This window comes from Macrosteles quadrilineatus, unplaced genomic scaffold (genome assembly GCF_028750875.1).
Source record: "Macrosteles quadrilineatus isolate MER2022 unplaced genomic scaffold, UCM_ALF_1.0 Scaffold_5__1_contigs__length_97177068, whole genome shotgun sequence".
In the NCBI taxonomy this organism is placed as follows: Eukaryota; Metazoa; Arthropoda; class Insecta; order Hemiptera; family Cicadellidae; genus Macrosteles; species Macrosteles quadrilineatus.
Genome location: NW_026542598.1, coordinates 41,502,674 through 41,526,984, shown reverse-complemented (window position 1 = coordinate 41,526,984; position 24,311 = coordinate 41,502,674). Strand labels below are relative to the sequence as shown.

Here is a 24,311-nt window from a genome sequence, read left to right as displayed (position 1 = left end):
TAACGAGACGTCAATGCTTGGCCGATGCACCAACTTTGCCGCCGGTCCCGTTCCCGCTCCATCGCCGTTTTAATAATAAATGTTGTGAATTATAATAATAATTTCTATTACATCCGAAGATGTATTATTATTTGTAATAATACAAATGCATTATATAGAAAGGATTATATTTATTTTTATATTTGTATGCGTCATTTAATAACAAAAAAATAATTTAAAAATATTTCATATTATTTTAATACCTTATATATCTGCCAGAAGCTTCTCGAATGCTTTTTGCAGGTTTTTTTTACCTTAAATGCGAAGAAAAATTTGTACTATGTGCCAAATTACAAAATAACAGATTTTTTATAATTATTAGATTTTTATTGGCAACAGAAATGCAGCCAGGTAAATGTTTGCTTAGTCTGCAGGTTTGATTCGGTGGGGGTATTTAGACCTTAGATGTAAAGAACAATTAGTGCTATGTGCCAAATTTAAAAAAACGGGTTTTTTAAGATATTAGAATTTTTTGTCAAACAGAGTAAAAATGTATAGGTCAAATTAACATAAATTGCTCAACTACTCCTAAATAGTTATATTTAGGGCATTTTTGTTAATACAAAAGTTGTTCCTTATTGTGTAAGCAACATTTTTTGTATTAAAAGTAACTCGCTATATATTACCGTTTTCGAGATATAAGCTCCCAATGAGTTTCATGTAATAAATGCCGCCGCCATTTTTAAAATGGTGGATTCTGAGGTTATGCCCACTCTGCCAAGCTGGCACCCACGTGAAAAATGATAACCCACATAGTACCTACATGATCCCTTAGGGTGTTTTTCTATACATAAAATGCACACGGGAACCCCCCTAGCAAGTGGATGGTCAAAAACTCGACCAAAACATATACAATGTGCATACTTATATATTTTCACCCCACGCTTAATTTAAACATGTGATTAAATCAATTCATTTTGTTTCGATTTTCTGTTTATATTTCGTCACAAGCTTGGCAACCCATAAGGCACATGTTAATTTTTTAAATTGTGAATTCATTTTTTGTGCTTATTTGTGACCATATTTTAATCTATAAAGGGATTCTGCACATCTACATGAAATTATCTTTCCAACGGTATGCGTAGATTTTCCCTGCGATGCACACGAGCTGAGAAAAGAGATTTTAAAGATACCTGCTTTCCTATTAATATACACATTAGCAAACACACTCACAACAGTCATATTGCCTCTAAAACGTTGTAGAATTATTTTCTTAGCTGTACAGATAAGGATAGAAATCACGTAACCAAGTGAGACATGAAAAACAAACAGTTGCAGCTGTAATAACGTGTAGAGGTACCTTACTGAAACTTATTACATTCCATACATTCTGGCAGGCTGCTTCTCCGCTGTTTGCATTGGTCATTGGTTACTTGCATTTCAACGGAGCAGTTTACTAACGTTCTACAGATTTAAATTGAACCATTACATTTATTGTCTGGATTTTTTGTTAAACATTCAGTTACTTTTTCATGCATTGAATATTTTTATTTTCATTTGATTTTATACTTACATCAAATATAAACTGATATAAATTTTCTAATTTCTTTTCCAAACATATTAACTTTTAAAGTATTGCTATATGAATCCCGTAAAATCAACGGTTACTGTTGAGGTTTCAAGCAAAATCGTGATTCAGATACGTACGACCTTAATAGCCAATACTTCAAATGAAAGCTGATATTTCATTCAAGAAGGTTCTTGGGCTAAAACATACAGGATAATGTAATTAGAACTGGTGAAATGCATCTTAATTAAAGTTAAATTAAGAATTCGACAACAAATCAAATGTATGTATTTTTGTTCGAGTCTTACATTAGATAAAGGAATGATGGTACTTTATGATAAATATGTGTTAGCATAAATTTAATTTAAGACCAAAATTATGAAAATCGGTCGGGTAGAAGAGCCAAACGAACTCGGAAAAGAAACCCCCAAATTCCACTACCATGAGAAATGTACAGGGAGGTAGTTGCTTTTGTGCATAGTTCCAAAATACGTCAGATAAATGAATGATGATGCTTGATGGAAAATATGTGCGTTCATACCTTTAATTAAAGACCAAAATTATGAAAATTGGTCAGGTAGAAGAGTGAAACGAATTTGGAAAAGAAACCCCCAAATTTAACTCCCATAAGACATGTACGGGAGGTACGGTAGTTGCTTTTGTGCATAACTCAAAAATACGGCAGATGAATGAAGAAGTTTGATGGCAAATCTGAGAGTTCAAACCTTTGAAGACCAAAATTATGAAAATCGGTCAGGTAGAAGAGCCAAACCGACTTAGAAAAAAAAAAACAATATTTTTTAATTATATAGACTACTTGGCTACAATGTAGAAGGTTTGAGTAGTAAAACGTAGAACATATCACTACTGTTGTCTGTAGATGTCAGTGGCAGAACACTGGACTGAGCATTGCGATATGTCGTATCGTGTTATATGTTCTAGTCACAGCGTCATACTAAGCTACAAGTTCACATTAGGTACGGACATTTCACAAGTAATACATTTTAAACTACCCATCCCTGTGTGATTAATTTTTCACTTTTAACAATACCTACATTTTTCTTGCCACAACAGCCTGGATTTAGTTTGTCGCAATACAGGGTTTCTAGGGAAAACAGAAAATATTAAGCACGTCACAACATGGAGAAGTTTCTGTTTCTCGCGGCACTATCAATAGATACAATCTATTGGTGGTTTGGCGGGATTTGAACCCAGGACCTCACAGACCGAAGTCCCGCGGTCTAACCACTAGACCAACTCGCTCCCCGAAACAAACATGGCTGTAGCTCTATCATTTACATTTTGAATACAATAACAACGTGTAACTGACGACTGACTGCTGTACATCTAATTTATACATTGGTTGGCTGAAAGGAAGAAGTAAGAAAACTACTGTAATTCAAATTACCAGAGTATTTATTATATGGTTTGATGGTAATTGTACGATAAATGTAATATGCAATTCTTTGCCGACGCGCATTATAACCGCAAGTTATGAAATTGACAGTTTTCATTGTTGTTATTTTGGCCTTAATTTACAGATCCGGTAATTTTAGTCCAGTAGGTTATTAGGGTTCGCTCGCAGTTATGATATGATATAAATTAACTTGTATCATAGCTATTTTTATTCAAATAAAGATTGCAAATCACTTTTTATTTCACAAATGAGAATTTGGCTTGTAGCCGTAGTCATTTAGCTAAACCGAATTGAATTATGATTCCTGTACGAAGTAGTTTTAAGCACTGATTCTATATAGAAGATCCACGCCATTTCACACAACCTATACCATTCCAATAACAGCAAGAACCCATAAAGAGGCTGTGAAAAAGGAAGGAGCAAACTGAAATCGATGCTGTGGCGACTGTGAGTCTTGTCTTACTATAAACGATCGTTATCGTCCTCCCATTTGGTCTTCGTTCTGACCATATCTCAGAAAAAGATGTAAAAAGCTACTGAGCTGTTTATATCGTTGGATAAAACCTGCCACTCCAGTTAAGTATAACTAGAATAAAAAACAATACAAACCATATACAATTTTTTAAATTGTCTGATCGATCTTATTTTGCTTGGGTACGACATCTGTACTACTTTGTTATAGCAGACCTCGCGTAAAAGTGTAGACATACTATTGAAATTCTATCGTCTCCTTAAGGTTTTCAAACTACAATCGGCGGTGTATCTACATATGCTGAACGTTTTATTATTCAACGTATAGGAGGAACAACCAAACAATACATTTAGAATATTTGATCAGATCATAAATATTTACCAAATATTACAAACTATTGACATCTTATATGATGAACCAAATGGTAATCGCACTCCGTTTTGTAGGGCCAGATTACCATTTTAGTGTCATATTGTCTAACCCACCTGCATTCCACATGAGTTTTTGTCATTATTTTGATGACAACGTCTTTAAACATTGATTTAAACTAGATTCAGCAACTGGGACTTGTGTAAGGCACCACACAGTGAGCGTGGATTGTAAATACAAAATACAAAGCGAGGTGAATCATTTAACACCCAACAGCGCTTGTAGCAATCTGCCTAAGTAGCCTGCCTCCGCCGGGCGACCCGTCCTTCAAAATGGCTTTGGTTTATGGGGTTTATAATTGCATTGTTATTCCATTTTAAATTATTTTTTAAATTATTTAAAAATTATTATCATGGTCGGGTAAAAAAAAACTGTTGTATCTGGTAAAATGGAGTTTTTAATCTTACTTTGACATTTGAAAATCTACTAAAATGTCCAAATTTTAATACAGATTTTTATGAAAGATTAATAATTACATGACATTATCGTACGTCTGTAAACAACTAACTTAATAAAAAAAGTCTAAAAAAATCTTACGTTATTTTATCAACATTCAACGCAATTACGCAAACACTACATTTTATAAATTAAACACTCCAACAATTATATTATTGCCTACATTACTTCAAAATATAAAGATACTAGCTGTTACCCGCGGGCTTCGCCCCGTATAAATTTGTACAAATTTATTAGAGAATTAAAATTTTCATTTACTGAATAATAATTAATAAAAATATGCAATTTGTATTAGTCAGTGTAGGTTTCATTAATTCTTATCCATACTCTTACTTACTATTCATACAGATAAATAGAACTTTAAGTGTTTTGAAAAGTGTTTTCTCTTTATTTACTAAGAACTTCTTCGTAAACAATATTCTTTGTCCTTTCTTCTGGTTGGAGGATGACCAGGCTGTCTGGAGAACTGACTCGCGAGCACGCGACATATAGCTGTCCATGGGAGAAGCAGTCATTCCTTAGATCCACGCCTGCCATCTTTAAACTCTGCCCCTGTGCCTTATTGATGGTCATCGCGTAACACACCTTTACAGGGAACTGCAGTCGCTTGAATTGAAAGGGGTGGTCTGACGGGATCATCGGTATTCGTGGGATGAAAACAGTATTTCCCTGGCCAACGCCTGTGAATATAGTTGCTTCTATCACATGTTTGTGTAAAACATTCACCTGTAGCCTGGTCCCATTGCAAAGTTTAGGTGGATTCAAATTCCGGAGAAGCATAATGGGGGAACCAATCTTTAGAAAAAGAATATGAGGGGGTATCCCTGGTGGATTAAGGGAATGTAGAAATTCCACTGGATAGTGAACAGCATCTTCTGCCTCGACAACTGAGTCCACTGACTCGTATCTTGACATTTCTCCAGGTAGTTGCTCTAACAATGACAGATTTATACCATTTGCAGATTCATTTGTTGGTGTTAGAATTGCTCTCTCCTGTAACCATGCCAGGCTGTGACTCTCTTCATCATTTATACCTGGATATGTCTTACTGATCAGTGATTTTAAATCGTGAACAACAGAACAGAGACTTTGAGGGATACAAAATTTCCCATCACTATCCTCCGACACCTTCCCATCTCCTATCTGTAAGATTAGGGCTGAAAACTCTTTAGGAATGTCCATGCTTTAAAAGTTAGGATGATCAATAGGTTAATTGTGTAACTAGTGCGCGAAGTCAGTGCTAGAAATAAACGGGTGTATATCTTAGAGAGCACAATATCTCTAGCCCTGGTGCAAAGTGGCACTTTGCTGCACACGAGAGAAATGTTTGCGTACGATCCGCAGGCTAGTGTGGGAAGTTTTTCGATTGCAGCAAAGGAACTTTGCACTCGTATAGTACATTATAATTTTTCTAAAGTTACTATAAAGCATATAAACAATTGTCTTTCAAAAACTGTACAACACGTTTTTAGGTTAGGTTTTATCCAAGCATTGAACGAAATTGGAAACACTGCACCAGCTGATCGTAGTCGTAGTATGAGTGTTGCCAACTTATTTTCAAGCATTCAAGGATTGCGTGCCTTATAAAAGCACGCTGATTTGCGTTTGGTTGGAATACTGGAGTGCGGCAAAGAAAAAGAGTGCGGCAAAAGTAAAAAGAGAACGGCAAAATTAAGTAAATGCAGTAATTGCCAAATGTATATACCCTACTATAATCAGTGCAAGGAAGCCCACTTTGTCAGGTGACTGTAGGAAAATACAATTTGTATTCCTTAATTGCGAATGCGCGAAACCACATTGTTATTTTACAATAAAGCTTTTAGCTCAAACTATAGTAATTATCAAGTACAACAAATAACTACGAGCAATATTTGCCAAACAGTTACAACTCCAATCCGTGTTCTAAAAGTCCACAGAGTCCAGGAATGTTCAATATTCACAGTGTCACAACCCTGTAAAGATGGATGTTAGCGCATCCTCTTGTTTGTTTACATTTTTTTAATTGCATTAATTGCTTCAGTTTACCGTAGTAAAACATAACCTCAATTCCATCAAATTGTGTATATATCATATTATCTCAGTTCATTCTATGTACCTTCAGCTTCTTGAAATTTGCAAGTTTAAGTTATGCTATTTTTAATTGATTACCGGTGTTTTGTGTTCAACTTTAAATTGTACATTCGACAAATCACACAAGAGGATACACCTGAACATGTGACACTCACGAAACATGTTGTGAAATCAAACTTAGGGATATTTTGCATTGGAACCAATATTTTATACTAGGCCCTAACATAAATCAATATCTAGGAGTAGGAAAATACTTTTTTGCCAACCAGTTTCCTTAGAGCAAGACTTAAAAAATGTGGTTACTCAAGGGGTTTGAATTAAAAGTTCAATGTAATCTGTTTTCTTTCAAACAGAGGAAATGAAGTTTTTAATTACCTTAAATAAGTTTAGAGAGCGTTGATACCATGACGCTTAAACGTTTCTCGTGTAAAAGAGCTGATTTATTGATACTTTTACGATTTCCTTAAATAATCACTCAAGATATTTAGTGGGGTGTTTATAAATGATTCATCAGGTTTTAATACTTTTTGTTGTCCTTAATACTGAACGAATACTGATGGAAACTACATCACTAGAAGGAAAATTTCATGAATACTTCTTTGATACCATTTCAAGTGCTCGATGTTCCGTCCATTAGCTATGGAATAAAATACTAACAATATTTTTAATTGATTAATACACCGGCTTGCATCGGGAGGCTGATTGAATCTGAACGGCAAAGCTATGCGTACACGTAGCTCGGTAGCTCTCTAAGTTTTTGAGGCATTGTCGGTAGCTTCATAGAAATAAACCGCTCACCGAAGGTCAGGAGATCAAGAATGCCGTTTAGGAAGGAACATCTGCAAATTCGTGTGAGGTAGCATATCTCTTGTATAAAGCTATCAAGGGTCTGAACTTTTTAGAAAACCATAAGCACACCTATCAATCGTATAGGTACTTTACTGAAAGATCTTGGAGGAAATGATAAGAAACTTCCCCGAAAAAAATATTAGCTTTTGGATAAACCCTCTCAAAATGGCCGGAACCTAAATTAAAGGGCTGTATGATTACATTTAAAATATTGAAGATACATCAGCTGTTAGATTATTGTTTTTGTTTTAGTTAGTGTGTTTACTTTTCCTTGAGTTAACCTTTTAATTCTACAATAGATTTCTATATTGCATCAATAGTGACAGTACATTTTTGTGATAATAAGGGATAGTGTTCAAAGCTTTGAATTATGTTTCAACTGTATACTTATTAGTTTAGTGTTAAATATTCTTTTTTTAACATAGCAATTGATGTTGCAGACATACAGTTTGACACAAGAACCATAGAGTTTGGGCGGAGCCTTCTGTGTTCCAACATAGAACAACTCATCTGTAGAGCACCTACTTGACTTTGTGAGATGGACATCGATAAAATTAATTTAAACATCATGAACAAGCGCTTCGTCAACCAGCAGTTTGCATTGGACAAGGCGGTAATCACCATATCTTCTCTGCGTTCTCTTCCAGTTGCTCGGCTGTACGGGCGGAACACAACTTGCCTATAATAGGAATTTTGAATACGATTTAAAGAAACCCAAGAAAATGGTGAAAATGGGTATTGAACAGATTATTATAAAAATTGAAAACATGATCTGTATTCAAATGTTAAAATCATTAACGTGAGATAAAAAGTATGTGAGATATATGACATTGAAACCTGATAAATTATTTACAAACACCCTGTATAATGTTCGGAGGCTTCTGTTATGTCAGTGGCTTACAAGAGATTGTCACATAATTGCATTCCTTCGCGAGTTGTGTCACCTTCTTGTTCAACCACACTGACGGGGATTGTCAAATTTCACTTTGATCATTAGTAAAATGTTAATTGGTTGTCGACAAAAACTATTTTTTCCAATAGTGGAAAAACTCTAAAATATTTTAGGCCTATCATTTACTACTGTGAGTAAGATCCACCAGGACAATTATTGTACAATATCGTGAACCCAAGAATATGTATGGATTATCTTCAATAATTTCCATGCACCGTTCAGCTATTTTTAAATAATTGTTTTCCTACATTCACCCGACAAAGTGGCCTTCTTTGCACAGATTATAGTACAGAAAGCTGCAAATGCTGCATTTACTTTGCCACCAACTTTTTACTTTGCCGCACACTAGTATTCCAACCAAACAACACAAAACAGCGTGATTTTATAATGAACGTAATCCGTGTACGCTTGGAAATAGGTTGGCAACACTTAAAGATACTACGACTACACCAGCTAACAGTGCGTTAAGTGGGGTGTTCTAATCAGCTGGTAGGGCGTTTTCCATGTTTGGATTTAACCTAACCTAAAGTGTTTGAAAGACTAATTATTTTTACAAATACGAGTGCAAATTACTTCACCTACTAGTTATACGGTTAACTATTCCACAGCGTATGGATATGGATATTGAGCTTATTATATTAACTCAGCTATGAAATGTTAAGTTAAATAAGCTCAATATCTCCATTACCTTCCCTGTAAATATTAAATTCCCATTGTTATGGAGAATAAAACTCCTAGTTTCCTTATTTATAAACATATTTTAATTTGGAAAATTCATTTATTCCATGTTATAGGGTTATTAACATTTAGCTATAAATACACTTTATTACCTTCCTTGTAGCAGCAAACCTAAGTTCTCTTTAAACTAATGTCATTTAAATAGGTGAAATATATGACATTTAAGAAGATATTTTAGTAAAAATCCAATCAAGCAAATGGAAATTCGCTTAGTGTGCAGGTTTGTTGCGGCGGGGAGATTTGGATATGATGCATAAGGTTTTAAAGAGTTGCAAGTTTGTCCTACAGTTAGTTCTGTTTGACAAACCGCACTGCACCGAGTACGGGGTAAATGAAACATTTACCCTCACAGTAGTTACTGCAGCCCCTTGATGCTCGTAATGTAGTTCAACCAGGTGTAAAATGTGCAGACGTATTTCTGCGTTCATTACTCAAGGAAAGTAAAACATCGGTGTCAGTTGTAAGAAACTTTACCAGATATTCAACTATTACTATTCAATATGTGGAAATGGTGACCATACGAAGGTAGAAGTATTTTAAGCCGAGTATGAATGGATATAAATGTAGGATGAGTGGCGTGATCTTGTAGTCTTGTAACTAAGGCATGTTCCTTAGACACAACTGTTAATTAATAGCCCATACAGCCAATGGTAACTAAGGAACCTACAGATTATAGTGGAATCCGAACCATATTTTTGCCTAGTAATATACGAATTGGTCTAATTATCAGGACAGCACTGCGATTAGTCGAAGTACTCATGAGTGCGGACGTTTAATCCATAGCAGGGAGTATCGCATCCACACATCATGCCTAAAATATCCACAATTCGTCCAAGTAGGCCTAGTTGAATTACAGGACGACACCTAGGTCCCAGTCAATTGGATTATAGAAAGCTCTCGCCCTTTTAACAATGAAAATGTACATTAATCGTTTTGGGTTATTAACATGAATAAAACAAACATAACAATGAAACGATAAATACCATGGAAGGTCCTCGTAGCGCCCGGAAATCTAGTTGTATTTAAATATACCGTAGTTTAAATTAAGTAAATCTTTCCAATGATTAAAAAAATACCCATGCATTTTACCTGAGATAGGGTATAGGATAAATATTATCTGGTTATCCTAATGAAGGCTAAAATAGAATATTTATAACAATTACAGTGTTGCATAGACAACTTTTGTTTCTGTAAAAGCTTCGTTTGTTGTTAGCTTGGCAATTAGAGTAGGCTAGACCTAATTGAAAATTCTAACCTGAATTCTGCATTGAATCATCAGACCAAAACTGCATGTCGTAACAGGAAAATCATCGTAAACAATAGCACTTGACACTAACAATTTAAGCAAATGTCCACTAAACACACTCACAAACACTATACGATATATATTACAAACACTGACTAAATTACGATATAAAATACGAACACTACGCGTAGCAACAAGAAAATACAGCGCACCATTTTAGTACCTACACGAACAAAACAACAATGAACCAATAAGAAACTGTCACATCATACGAGTAGAGGACTAGATGATCAGCTGATCAGCTGTCAAGCGGAACGGTTTTTGGTTGTTCTACCAGCCAGCATTTGAATACGCTCCAACATACTGTATACGATTAATTGTTGTTTATAAATGTGTATCACATATATACACTGCTGCAGTAAGGAATAATAGAGGACCTTAAGACGTGGTGTTTAAATAACGTTTCACTAAAAATTTCACAAATAGAAGCCTAAAATCATATAAAGAAAATTGGAACAATTATTTATTATTGAACATATAAAAACAATACCATATGTTCTAAATATTCAACTACATTTAAAACAGTCTTTTCATAGACAGTAGAATTAATCTGTAACAATATAAATCAACATAATATGAAATTGGTAAATAACCCATCATGAAAATCTATTTTCGTTACTTTACTACGCAATCACGAAAATAATCATCATTTAATCATACAGTTTATACAGAAATTAATAGTCATGCAAGTAGTTTATTCCTGAAAAAAATATTAAAACTTTAATTAATTAAAAGTAAGAAATTTTAACTGTTTAATTTTTCACTTCATTTTGATAAACTGGCTTAGTAATCCTACAATAAAATAAATAGTTCTCACTATTTTCAAGCTTTTAATCTTCTTAAAATTTTGTAATTTTTATCCTTAAAATCTGGTCTTACAAAACATAGCTCTAGTGAGACTATAAATTGGTCAGGTAGGTACGTTTAAATGAATAATTAAAAATCCTCTGCTTACAATTTGCAATGATTGTTGTGTAGCATTTGGCAAAGCTGACAGTAGAAATTCTAATTCTATCTGTCCGGCTAAAAGAAATTAAGGAAAATGAATATGAATGAATTGACAGAGATGAGTAGTTGGTGAAATATTCTAACAGTTTCTAGAGTATGGTATTCTTGTCATATTTTGGAGTAAATAAGTGAGTTTTTCTTTAGAGTTCTTTTGTTATAGCCGTGTTTTCCTAGCCGCGGAATCGGCGAGCGGAGAGAGGAACGCGGAAAGCGGAATTGAAATTAACATGGCATTCCGCTCCGCTTCTAGGAAGACAGTAACATTAAATTGCCTAAGACAAAAGGAGTCCGCTCTCCGCGTTCCTCTCTCCGCTCGCCGACTCCGCGCCTAAGAAAACCCGGCTTAAGATTTCCTACAAACCAAGCACATTTGAAAAAATAATCTTATCAACAATTATTTGTGTATTAAGAGCGGCAATGACTGTTTGTGCTACTAATACGCACGATATTTTTCGTACCACCATAACAAACTTATCATAACACACAGGTTAACTTTGTATAGTTTCATTTATGTTACGTTTGCTTTTTTCAGATTATGTTATTTGCTTACCGAATGTTAGTGTTTTATATAATCGTCAAAATAAAATCAGCTGATAGTGATTTAGCGATCGGGAATGAGCTAGCTCGCGTACTGTTCACGGGAACTTTTATGTAGTGGTGGAAAAAATTCCCTATTTTAGCTTCATCTTTGCTAACAATTCTTTGGTTCATAAAATTTACGATATTTTGAAGTCTTGTTCTTCTTACATTTTTCTTCGACTTAGTCGTAAAAACCGTAAGTCAGCGCAATGCAGTCAGTCGTACTAGAGGTTTGTATTTAAAACCGGACACGCAATCTACCTTGCCACCTGCAACTAATTGTGGTTTTAATTGCTACACTGCCACTTTGATAAACCACTGTTTACATTGTTACGTTCTAATTGGTAATTACAAGCTATGTAATTAAGTTACATCATTAATTGCAATACATAAATCTAAATTTAACACTGTCGCATTTAAAGTAGTAAACTGTAAGAGAAATCAACAAGCGATATTCTCAATAGGGAGGTTTGTAAAGGATGTTTAATAATGCATCTCAGATTTAACTTGATTACGGAATTGAATAAATTAAATGAAGATTTAATTGAGTGTGTTCAGACTTGGAGATCAGAAGCAGAACAAGCACGTCGCAGCGCCAGGTGGGGTTTAAAGTGATCAAGACATAAAAGTCGTCAACTTAACTATTATATGACTGAACCTAGGGGCTCTTCCTTATCTTTGTTCAAAACTTTTCCCTTCTTTGTATTTTATAATCGGTTAAAAATATTTTACATTTGCAAAAAGCTCAATCTTAATGTTACGTTTTAAATAGTTAGAAATTGGACCTGACCTTTATCATTGGGCTTTTAATAAAATGGTCATGGCTTTTGGATAGTTTGTAACCAGCTGATATTAGTCAGTAACAAGGCTGTCAGCTGATTGTTTAAAAACGCAGAATCTTCACCGCCAAATGCTCATACAGTGCTTTGGAGCCATAGTTGTCTATCTACTGCAATCTAGTGCTAATACCTTCAAAAGTATACATTATCCCCCGAAATAACTTAAAATCCCATACAAATTAAAATTTTCGTTTGCTATTTGTTATGTCAGTTAATTTACCTTACACTTTTTCTTTTTTTATATTCAGTTTAGGGAAACTTTCTCTTATTTAGGTTTAAGCATTGTAGATGTAGGTAGATGATAGAGAAGAAGAATTTATGCCCTTCTTTGTTTGAAGTTCATTGTTAGTGATGGTGAGTTAATGTTGTTCAAAGGTTTATTGCGGACATTTTCCACCACGATTGTAAAAAGCAATACACAACCTTTTTTGATCTGGAATCTGATCCCGTTCTCAGGTGAAAAAAACTTAACTAACACAAGTTAAGTTTTTTTCACCTGAGGACGGGATCGGATTCCAGATCCCGAAACGTTGTGTATTGCTTTTTTACAATCGTGATGGAAAATGTCCGCAATAAACCTTTGAACAACAAGAATTTATGAATACAACTTTTAAGCTGTAATTGTATTTTATGTGAATTAGGTGTTTAAATGGTTACACCCTAGATTTAAGCACACAGAAAGTTACACGGCACCAACTCATTAGAGTGCGTATATTTGATGAGTGAACGACGAGTGAAACAATCAATAAAACAATAGTGGAAACATGATTGAACAATGTCAAATGAATGAGATAGTGCATCTCATAGTAAAATAGGAAGAAGAAAATCTTCAGACACAATGAAGGTGTCCAACTCACCAATTGCTTCGGAGTTTTAGGATGCGACGGATTAGAGAAAATTTGTCTTAACTATAAAAGTGAGTTTCGCAAACCATTTTATCGAGGGGATCTAATAAATCATGAAGTGATTGTCAGTTTTCCAATAAGGCTGCTTTCACGTATTAGCGAAAGTGAGATAAAAGGTTGTTAGGTTATAGCATGGTTATAGTTTTAGTTTTTACTACCTTACAAATAAGTTTTGTTATTTAAACCAATAAAAATCCTTGCAATACTACACTAAAAGAAAAAAGGTCTCAGTAAAATCATTGACTATTGTATACTGAAAGAGACTTCCCATCTATATGGGCAAGCTGTCCCCAATTTTTATCAAAAAATAACGCAGTTGTGTGAGCCAGTCACAGAATGCGCTAGTGTCTAAAATTCTATTTACTACCATAGTTTTTGTTGCTGATCTACTTGATGAGTCGTAACAGTTGTAAGTAATTCACTATAAGTAATTCCATCAGTTTGACTTGGTAAAAAAGTTTGTGTATTCCACAGAAATTGGTAATTTAAATCAGCACATTCTGGCGGCTCACATCAACTAAGACGATTTTGATAAAAAAATCTGGCTACAAATTTAACTTGGGGATAAGATTTCTAAAACCTGTAAAACTAAAAAAAAATGTGTAAAGCAAATGTATGTGAATTATCTATATATTTAATACCCTGGAGCGGTAGTGCTATCACCATGTTCAAGGTGTCGTAAGAAAGGTCTTAGCATGTAGTTTTTGCCATCAAACAAAAAAACTTTGGAATTCCATCAGGGCTCTGCCCCAGTGGCCTTCAAAGTTCCCATGTTATTCTTAAGGAGAAAATGTTTGTTTATATTTGAACAGATGAATACTTTGAAATTGACACTAATATTTGAAACAGATGGTTAAGCTAAAACTTTTCTCAAAATCAAAACATAACCAAAAAACGTTAGTCATTCGACACTATGGAGACTATAGTGACTAGACGTTGAACAGGACGGCAAATAGGAGGAGGCCGACGAACGTTAACTGGTGGACGCGAACGAAATACAAATATTACTATTGTCGTTGATAGCCGAATCCAGAAAGCACCCTGTCGTGTTGGGTTTAATTGTGCTCTCCAACAGTCGCCTGAAGATTTCACATTCAATTTAGGACTGTTGGATAAACGCTGCATAAGCTGTTGATTTTGGAAGACAAGGAGGTGGGTAGGACTAATTTGGAAACAGAAGAGAGGAGATACTAGATGAGTGGGAAATGCGTTAGGACCAGAGTTTTATGTTAACATTTTAAAGGTTCGAATATATACCTAACATCAGAAAGAGACTGGAACAAGATTGGGAGATGGGCCATTATGAAACGCAGTTTGTCACAGGACATTGAACATTTTAAGGCGAGTTTGTGAATATTTCACATGGTGGAAGAGGAAGTATGTAGATGTGGAGAAATAAAAAAATTGTTAAAAGAAACAAACAAAAACTAAGAAAGAAAAGCGATGAAAACTTGCCCATGAAGGGGAGAGGAAAGGTTAGAGCGAATCTCCATGATCCCTATCGCTCAGGCCAGTATGGGGAAGGGAGTCGTGCTGGCTTTTGGACACATAGCCTAATGTGTCTGGAAACCCAATGCAGCTATGAGTATTCTATTTGTAGAAAACCCTATTTACAATAAATGTTGATTATATCGATCTATTATGTACATCTTTAGTATTTTCATAATCTGTGTGTCGAATATTTTTAAGTCATCAGAAATTATGACTGTTATTCGTTTTAAAATAACGCCTGTAATACTTAGCAATTGCTCGAATTCGAGCAACAGGTACACTAGTTATACCTTATTTCTACTGAGCCTTATACGTATCATACATAAAATATGTTTTACTGTTTCTTTTTGTGGAACTATTTCCCTGAGACTCTTCTCAACATCGTTCACGTTTCTCAAAAACCACGTTGCATCCGACCTAGACACAGTGGCTGGCGTATCATAAGTAGAAAGGATATCCTGTAATCGCCGACACTGAATGAGACTGAACATAAATGGGAAAAGTTGTAACGAGCTACGGTAGATTTGTTTGTTCGGTTCCCCAGAGCATCGTGCGTTGTTGTGCCTGAGGCGATGCGTTCCCAACTACGGGACCGCAATGATCGTCAATAATGAAATGGTTTACAACACAACTGATCAATGACAGACCTGTCGTTACCTTGCTTTTACCATAAAACATACTTAGTAGATTTCTCATCCTTATGGAACAGCTGAAGCCAATTAGGATTACGGTGCACTGCAGAGGCGGTGTTCTGTTTACAATTTGTTTCTTGTTTTTCATTCATTTAAACCCTCGTTTAATTAAATAAAAGTATCTAATCATAAACAGTAATTCGTCCCCTAGTTGCCAACCAGTAAAGCCCTAGTTCGTCCCGAAACAGTAAAGCACAAATAATGACATTAACCAACTTTCGAATAATAGAAACAAAATTTCGTCGTCACTAGCGATCAGTGTCACCGGACATGAGCTAGACACAAAAAAACAAGATTCAAAATTTACAATGGGATGATAAGTCTACTTATGTTGGTTAGTCTATGGTTTTTCTGCTCTGCTGACAGCACATTTCCTCAATATATTTTTCTCAATATGATTTGGACAGATCCTTTTTGAAAATTACTATGCATGAAACATTAAGAGGTACAGTGACCATAATGAGAAATCATTTATATGGCAAACATCAAAATTAATCAGTCTTATAGCTGTATAATCCTTCAATATTTTAAATGTACATTCTTTTCTGTGTCATTGGCAACCTTATTTTTAAGGCAGGTGTATTTATTTTTATAAATAAATTATTTTCTCTCAGTAGGCTAGCGTAATTGACTGTTCACTTACTAGACATCCAGCTAAAGAGGACAATACGAGATTAAAATTATGTAGATCTGCTGCACTGTGATTCAGACCATGTGGTTATATCAATAACCGCAGCACTAGTCCTCGAAATGTTGAGGTTTGCTAAGCCTCAAGGTGGAATATTCGAAATTTGAAGTCGGGTAGCTAATTTAGTGTTCGCCAAACAATAAAAAGGTCGCCGGTTCGATCCTGGAAAAATTCAGTTTTTGATGGTTCAAAACTGGATTCAGCTGTCCCTGATCGTCGGACGAATGGTCCTGGTTGATGCAACAACTGATCTTAGTCAGTCTTCATCGAATTAACAAAGCTACATAGATCATCTCACAACATTCTACACTCATCCTTCACTCATATTTGGGTGAATACGCACCTAGGTGGCTTCCCTCATCTTAATGATTGATAATTGAAGTACAAAGTCAGCACAGCTATCCAGGAAGAGACGTGAACAAACCAATGTATAGTAGGGCAATGAAAACCTTAGTTACCTCATAGTTACTAACCCTTCAAGCACAGTTATCTCTTCTGTGATACTATTTCCCAAAGCTACGAGGGTAGTTCACGCTTTCCGGAGTAGGTAATCAAAAGTGTATTGTTTATTGCTGCTTTTGTGATTTTTCCCATACAATATCATAATTACTCCCACCCATGATAAGGGTTTTTTTACAAGCTAACATGAGAACTTTTTTGCCGGGCGGGCATTAATTGCGCCAACTGACCCGAGTTAGGTTGTCGAGTATTCCTGAATTGCGCCAACTACTCCAGGGAGCCACCAAATACGTGTATTAACTGAACCAAGTGGTGGTGGCCCTCTTTGACTGTACATAAATGAGTAGGTCAGATTAGGTAAGGATAAATTAGGATGCCATATAAACAAGAGCATTCCTCCTTCCGGCAACTCACCCCTACCTGGCTTGGACTTGGCGCAACTAAGGAACATTTTCGGGACCCATTGAGGGCTTAGCGCAATAAGGAACTCTTTGGCGCAGTTAATGCACGACCTATGCTCCATGCTGATCCCGTTTATTTTATTATTACCTACTAAACTTAGTAATAAATCACTTTAGATATCAAGATATCTGCTTGGGTGTGTTTACCACCTCGTATTAATAATAACGTTTGCCCATCCATTAATAATCAGCCTCCAGCTCTAATGCGAGATCATTACAGTGACATATCGCCTTGTATAGCCACTACCGCCTAATATGTCCCGTGTATATACCATGGTTAAACAGCTTGTGTTCTCAGATACAAATTAATCACAACTACCTCGGTGTTACATACTTACATATGCATACATACACTTATCATCTTATACTTTACAAAATAAATGCGTTATTTACCAATGTATCCGTATTAACTTAAAACCTTCAATGATTAACTATTAAGATCTTTAATATTTCAGTAAAAAGATTTACTGTAGTTTCAATAAATAAAATACCATTGAATTTTAAACGTCTTTCTTGAAAGATTTCTCTATCTCACAACCTCTGTCATAAAATAAGTTACACCATCTTAAAATTAATTAATTTAATTTGTAAAGAAATTACCACGGCTGATCCAATAACAGTAAACAGTCATACGACAATGTTAAAATACATATCAGCTGATCAGCAATGAAGTAAAAGAAGCAGGGGTGCCAACATATGAACTTGTTTTGTCCCTATACAGTGAAGCTCCTGAAATATGAGTTGCGTTTAAAAAAAACATCCTGTATGAAAGAAGAAAGGGGCGAGGTTCTGGACGTTTATTCAGCTCCATTGAAATCCGTACAGTCAACATTTTGAGCTCAAAATCTTAAAATGTAATGCGATGCACAAACCAAAAATAATTCGTCAGTCTATTTTAAGATGTGTTTACCACTTTGAGAACTATTTGTTGGTTGCCTAAAGCAAGTAAACGCATTCTCCTGCGATAGGCACAAAGTGCCTGCGTGCCAGCAGCCTATAATAGTCTTTAATACAGTTTCGTCTAGCTACAGTTGTTTATTACTTGCCGCTGGGTTAGGTTTCTTATTCGTGTTTATCGTGATGTTTATAGCCTATGTAGGAACCACTAGACATAACTTTTCTTTGAGACTGATCCTGTGCTTTCTTGCTGAATATGCATCACAATTTTTCGCATTAGGCTTATAGGTATAGAGAATGCAAAAACAATGAGATTTTTATTTCCTGCAGGCTTTTTTGATCTGATTAATTGGCAAAAATTCATACAAAATATTGTTATACTAACACCGAATTTTTCAATTAGAGCAGTTGCTCATTTCACAGGTTCCCTTACACGGGAGCATTAAATTCATTATTAATCTTACTAATATTATAAATGTGAAAGTTTGGATGTATGGATGTATGGATGGATGTATGGATATATGGATGTATGTTTGTGACAAGTGAACGCAAAAAATACTGGTCGGATTGGGCTGAAATTCGGCATGATGATAGCTCATATTCCCGATTAACATATAGGCATATTTTTATCCCAAAAATCCTTCCGGGCTCCGCCCCAGTGCCTCTGGAGTTTCCCATGTTAACCTTATGAGAAATGGAATTAACGAATCTTAACAGCTGTTTCTATTAAACAAGTTGGTTCTGTTCTATGATGTTCAATAGCATTAAAGTTACAAGGATTACCAACAGGGTGCAGCACTATTATTTCTTTTACATTTATGACAACAGCTAATTTGCAACCAAAAGGTGAGTGAGCGTAGCGAACGAGCTAACCTGAAGGAAAGTGAGCGCAGCGAACGAGCTCCAACCTAAAGGTGAGTGAGCGTAGCGAACGAGCTCCAACCTAAAGGTGAGTGAGCGTAGCGAACGAACTTCAACCAGGACGTGATTGAGCCATGCGAACGAGGTCATCTTGAAAATTATTAAGAAGTTAAACGGGGCAAAGCCCGCGGGTTACAGCTAGTATATAATATATAAGGTAGTATATATATATATATTTATTAGTAAAATTTCAAAATCTCATGCCGTACTTCATTTATTAAAAATGCCAAAAAATATTGTAACAAAAAAATTGGTGTTATGTTTTTGGTGTATTGTTGGTGTATTTGGCAATCATTTGTTCTAGATTTTCGTTGAATTAAAACACTTTTTCTAACAGTTTTTACAAGTTGAATCCCGTTTTTAATCGAATATCTGATTAACTTCCATTTTAAGTAGCATTTCAGTATCTTACTACTTTGAAAATTTTAAGTGTACTGTACCATTAAATGCTAGTTTTAATTTTTTTTAGTTTTCTAAAAAACTATTACCCATTCCTTATCAATATATTACGTCAAAATAATACCATCATAACCAGTGTGCAAACCTGATCCAATACTGTAATATAAAATAACTATTTTGTAAATAAACTGGTAAATTATATGCGAGTATGAAGCAATAACCATTCTAAGCATAAAATCAGGTCAATAACCAAAACATATGCGATGACGTCACTAAAACCAACGATGTTAAAACTAACGGCTTCATAGCATTCCGCACATTTTGTCATAGTGCGGCTTCATTGCATATGTGCGAGTTAAAATGTCCCAAACATAATTGCATACAATGTCCTGGGAATATTGTTGTAATGTTAATCAGCTAAGTATTTTTACAAATGTTATAGTTTAACATGCATCTATTTTATTACTCTACTCAATAGTTCCAAATACAAATAGTTACTAAAATACAACTGTGTAACTATTGACTATTAGAAACTGAAGGTTGACACAATGCTGTTGTCTTAGGTGTAACTAATATTATAGCACTTTATTTATTTTTATAACTAAAATTTGAATGTAGTGTTACATGAACGTCTACTGGTATAGTGCGATGATTTAACAGGTCTGTGAATGGATGATCAAACATAACAGATAAATTAGAGACCTTTATAAAGCACCAGATGCTGTGGCAGAAGCAAAAGTTCGACGAATAAGATGGCTCGGGCATGTGTTAAGGAGAGAAGATGTTGCACTGATAAAGAAAGTTTGGAAAGAGAACCCTGTTGGAAGAAGACCTCCCGGGCGTCCCAAAATGAGGTGGAAAGATGAAGTGTCCAAAGATATGAGGAAGATAAGAATCATGGAGGAAGATGCTGAAGATCGGAAGAAATGGAGGCATTTAGTTGGCGAGGCCAAATACCACCTTGGGTATCGATGGCCATGGGAGTAAGAGTTTTAAGTAAGTGATTAAAATACATTGCCCAATATGCAGATTTTATCAATATTGATTCATTATGTGGTCACATTCTGGAATAAGGAATATTTGTGGTTTGGAATTGTGTGTACCTTAGCAGTAGACATTATATAGCACTGCATGTGAAGACTATATTTAAAATAGTTACCGAAACCAAACTAATTCAATGCAAAGTTAACTTCAGTTAAAATATAATAGTTGCAGCACTGCACTAATCTTATAAACAAAGTACTTGATAGAATTATTTCATTTCATTTTACTATCAAACATTATGCCATGATCGTGGTGTTTTTTTTTTCAAATAACCCTAATCTCGAGTTGTCAGACAAATCACGATTAGTACCAACGTTTTCTCAACAATAATGACTAGGTGGCGTTTGCAGAGGCATCCACAAAATTGAGCGGAGTCATCAGGGGTTCATACTATATTGTTTTTGTCATACTGCAGTAAAAACAGTCGTTTTTAATGCATGCGTTGCGGGTCTAAAGTAGCATTTTTACTCTTTAGGGAGTAAAGATCGTTTTTAGCCTCTATGGAGTAAAAATCAGTTGTTGACAACTCAGTTGTAAATTTCTATTGTAAACGATTGCATGTATCGAAATATGTATCGATTTGTGCTTTGTAATCATTTTAATCTACAGTCTACAGTCTCTTCCCATAGCATTTTAGCATTGCAGATACATTAATCCATTCCCACACTCAACACTGCTCACCTTTACTACTTCCTTCATCACCCCCTACGTCGTGGACCTGTTTCCCTCTCTTCCCATAACATTTTAGGATTGCAGATACATTAATGTAATTGCCAAAGGCAGTTCCCACACTCTGCACTGCAAGCCTTACTACTTCCTTCACCATTTCCTACGCCATAGACCTGTTTCCTTCCCTTCTCGTAACATTTAAGTATTAGAATTGACTATATATTGGTATATTGACAATATAATGGTATTAGATACATTTATCTAACTGCCCAAACGGTTCCCCCACTCTCCACTGCCAGCCTTTAAAACTTCCTTCACCACTTCCTACGTCGTAGGGCCTGTTTCCTTCTCTTCTCTTAGCATTTTAGGATTGAAGATACATTAATCTAACTGCCACAGACGGTTCTCACATTATGCTCATACTTTACTACTTCCTAAGCTACTTCCTACATCGTGGACCTGTTTTCATCACTTTCCATAGCATTTTAGTATTTTAGATACGTTAATATAATTGCCACAAACATTGCCCACACTTCACATTGCTAGCCTTTACTACTTCTTTCACCATTTTCTATGTTGTGGGCATGCTTCCATCCCTTCTCATAGCATTTCAGCATTGCAGATAAGTTAATCTAACTGCTACAAAGGGTTCCCAGTTCCCACACTCCACACTGCTCACCTTACTACTTCCTTCACCTCTTCTTACGTCGCGGGCCTGTTTCTCTCTATTCCCATAGAATTTTAAGATTGTAGATACCTTAATCTAATCGTCATAAACAGTTCCCACACTCCGAAAAGCTCGCCTTGACTACTTCCTTCACCACTTCCTACGTCTCGGACCTGTTTCCCTCCCTATCCTTAGCATTATTGGATTGCAAATACCTTAATCTATTGGTTATAAACAAATCCCACACTCTGAACAACATTTCCTTTACTACTTCCTTCGCAACTTCCTACGTCACCGACCTGATTCCCTCCCTTTCCATAGCATTTTAGGATTGCATATACCTTAATCTAATCGGCATAAACAGTTCCCTCACTCCGGACAGCTCACATTTACTGCTTCCTTCACCACCTCCTACGTCACGAACCTGTTTCCCTATCTTTCCATAGCATTTTAGGATTGCAGATACCTTAATCTAATCGTCATAAACAGTTCCCAAACTCCGGACAACTCGCCTTCACTACTTCCTTCACCACTTCCTACGTCACGACCCGTTTCCCTCCCTTTCTATAACATTTTAGGATTACAGATACCTTAAACTAATCGTCATAAACAGTTGCCACACTCCGAAAAACTCGCCTTGACTCCGCCACTTCATACGTCGTGGACCTGTATTCCTCCCTTCCCATAGCATTTTAGGTTTGTAGATACCTAATCTATTGGTCATAAATAGATCCAACACTCCAGAAAACTCGCCTTTACTACTTCATTCACCACTTCCTTCGTCATGGACCTGTTTTCCTACCTTCCCATAGCATTTTAGGTTTGTAGATACCTTAATCTAATCGTCATAAACAGTTTCCACACTCCGGACAGCTTGCCTTGACTACTTCCTTCACCACTTCCTACGTCGCAGACCCCTTTTCCTCCCTTCCCATAGCATTTTAGGTTTGCAAATACCTTAATCTAATGGTCATAAACAGATTCCATACCCCGAACAGCTCGCCTTTACTACTTCCTTCACCAATTCCTACGTCTCGGACCCCTTTTCCTTCATTTCCATAGAATTTTAGGAATGCCTTTAATATTACCTTTATCTAATCGTCATAAACAGTTTCCACACTCCAGACAACTCGCCTTTACTACTTCCTTCACCACTTCCTACGTCACGGACCTGTTTTCTCCCTTCTCATAGCATTTTAAGTTTGTAGATACCTTAATCTAATCGTCATAAACAGTTTCCACACTCCGGACAGCTCGCCTTGACTACTTCATTCATCACTTCCTACGTCGCGGACCTGTTTTCCACCCTTCCCATAGCATTTTAGGATTGCAAATACCTTAATCTAATCGCCTTAAACAGTTTACACACTCCGGACAGCTCGCCTTGACTACTTCATTCATCACTTCCTACGTCGCGGACCTGTTTCCACCCTTCCCATAGCATTTTAGGATTGCAGGTACCTTAATATAATCGTCATAAACAGTCCACACTCCCTACAGCTCGCTTTGACTATTTCCTTCACCAATTCCTACGTCGCGGACCCCTTTTCCTCCCTTCCAATAGAATTTTAGGAATGCCTTTAATATTACCTTTATCTAATCGTTATAAACAGTCCCCACACTCTGGACAGCTCGCCTTGACTACTTCCTTTACCACTTCCTACGTCGCGGACCAGTTTTCCTCCCTTCCTATAAAATTTTAGGAATGCAGATACCTAAATCTAATCGTCATAAACAGTTTCCACACTCCAGACTGCTCTCCTTTACTACTTCCTTCACCACTTCCTACGTCACGGACCTCAAGCTAGTGTCATCATTTGATTATATTTATGATCCATACCGTTTCTGTTCTAATATCTGTGGATTAATGCTATCAGCTATTTCTTTTCTACTGCAGTCAACAGCTGATCATATGTTTTTGTTTATGTGTCAAATACTGCTTCCATAAGGATTACATTGAAACTTTGAGACCCAGTGGGGCGGATTCCTGAGAGACTTTTTTAACGCCATATAGATGTTGGCACTCACCGATATGGTCTCTATCACCATGCAAAATTTGAAAACGATTGATTCATCCGTCTAGGAGGAGTTTGCGTATTACGAAATGCATAAGAGTCGACGTATAAGAGCTTCGCTCAATAAACTTATTATGCAGTTCAGCACTGTATTTATCTGCATTTCAACTGTGATGCGTTCGGATTAATTCCGCCTTTGTGGTTATATGGAGTACTAATGAATTTGTAACGAGCAATAATGATGAGCTCAATGAATGCTTTGTTGTGTGTCATCTACGACAATGGCATTTTTAACGTTTTGAAAAGGGGCGGTATTTTAATGCCTTTATCAAGAGCCATCGT

The 24,311-nt window shown here is 35.9% G+C and overlaps 1 protein-coding gene across 1 annotated transcript; it reads right to left on the bottom strand.

Annotated features, from left to right (window-relative positions):
- Positions 1-4,707: 4,707 nt before the first annotated feature.
- Positions 4,708-5,502, bottom strand: LOC128995555 (uncharacterized). Its single transcript, XM_054420573.1, has one exon. The coding sequence runs from the start codon at positions 5,500-5,502 to the stop codon at positions 4,708-4,710; it is 795 nt and encodes a 264-aa protein (XP_054276548.1).
- Between the last annotated feature and the right edge of the window lie 18,809 nt (positions 5,503-24,311).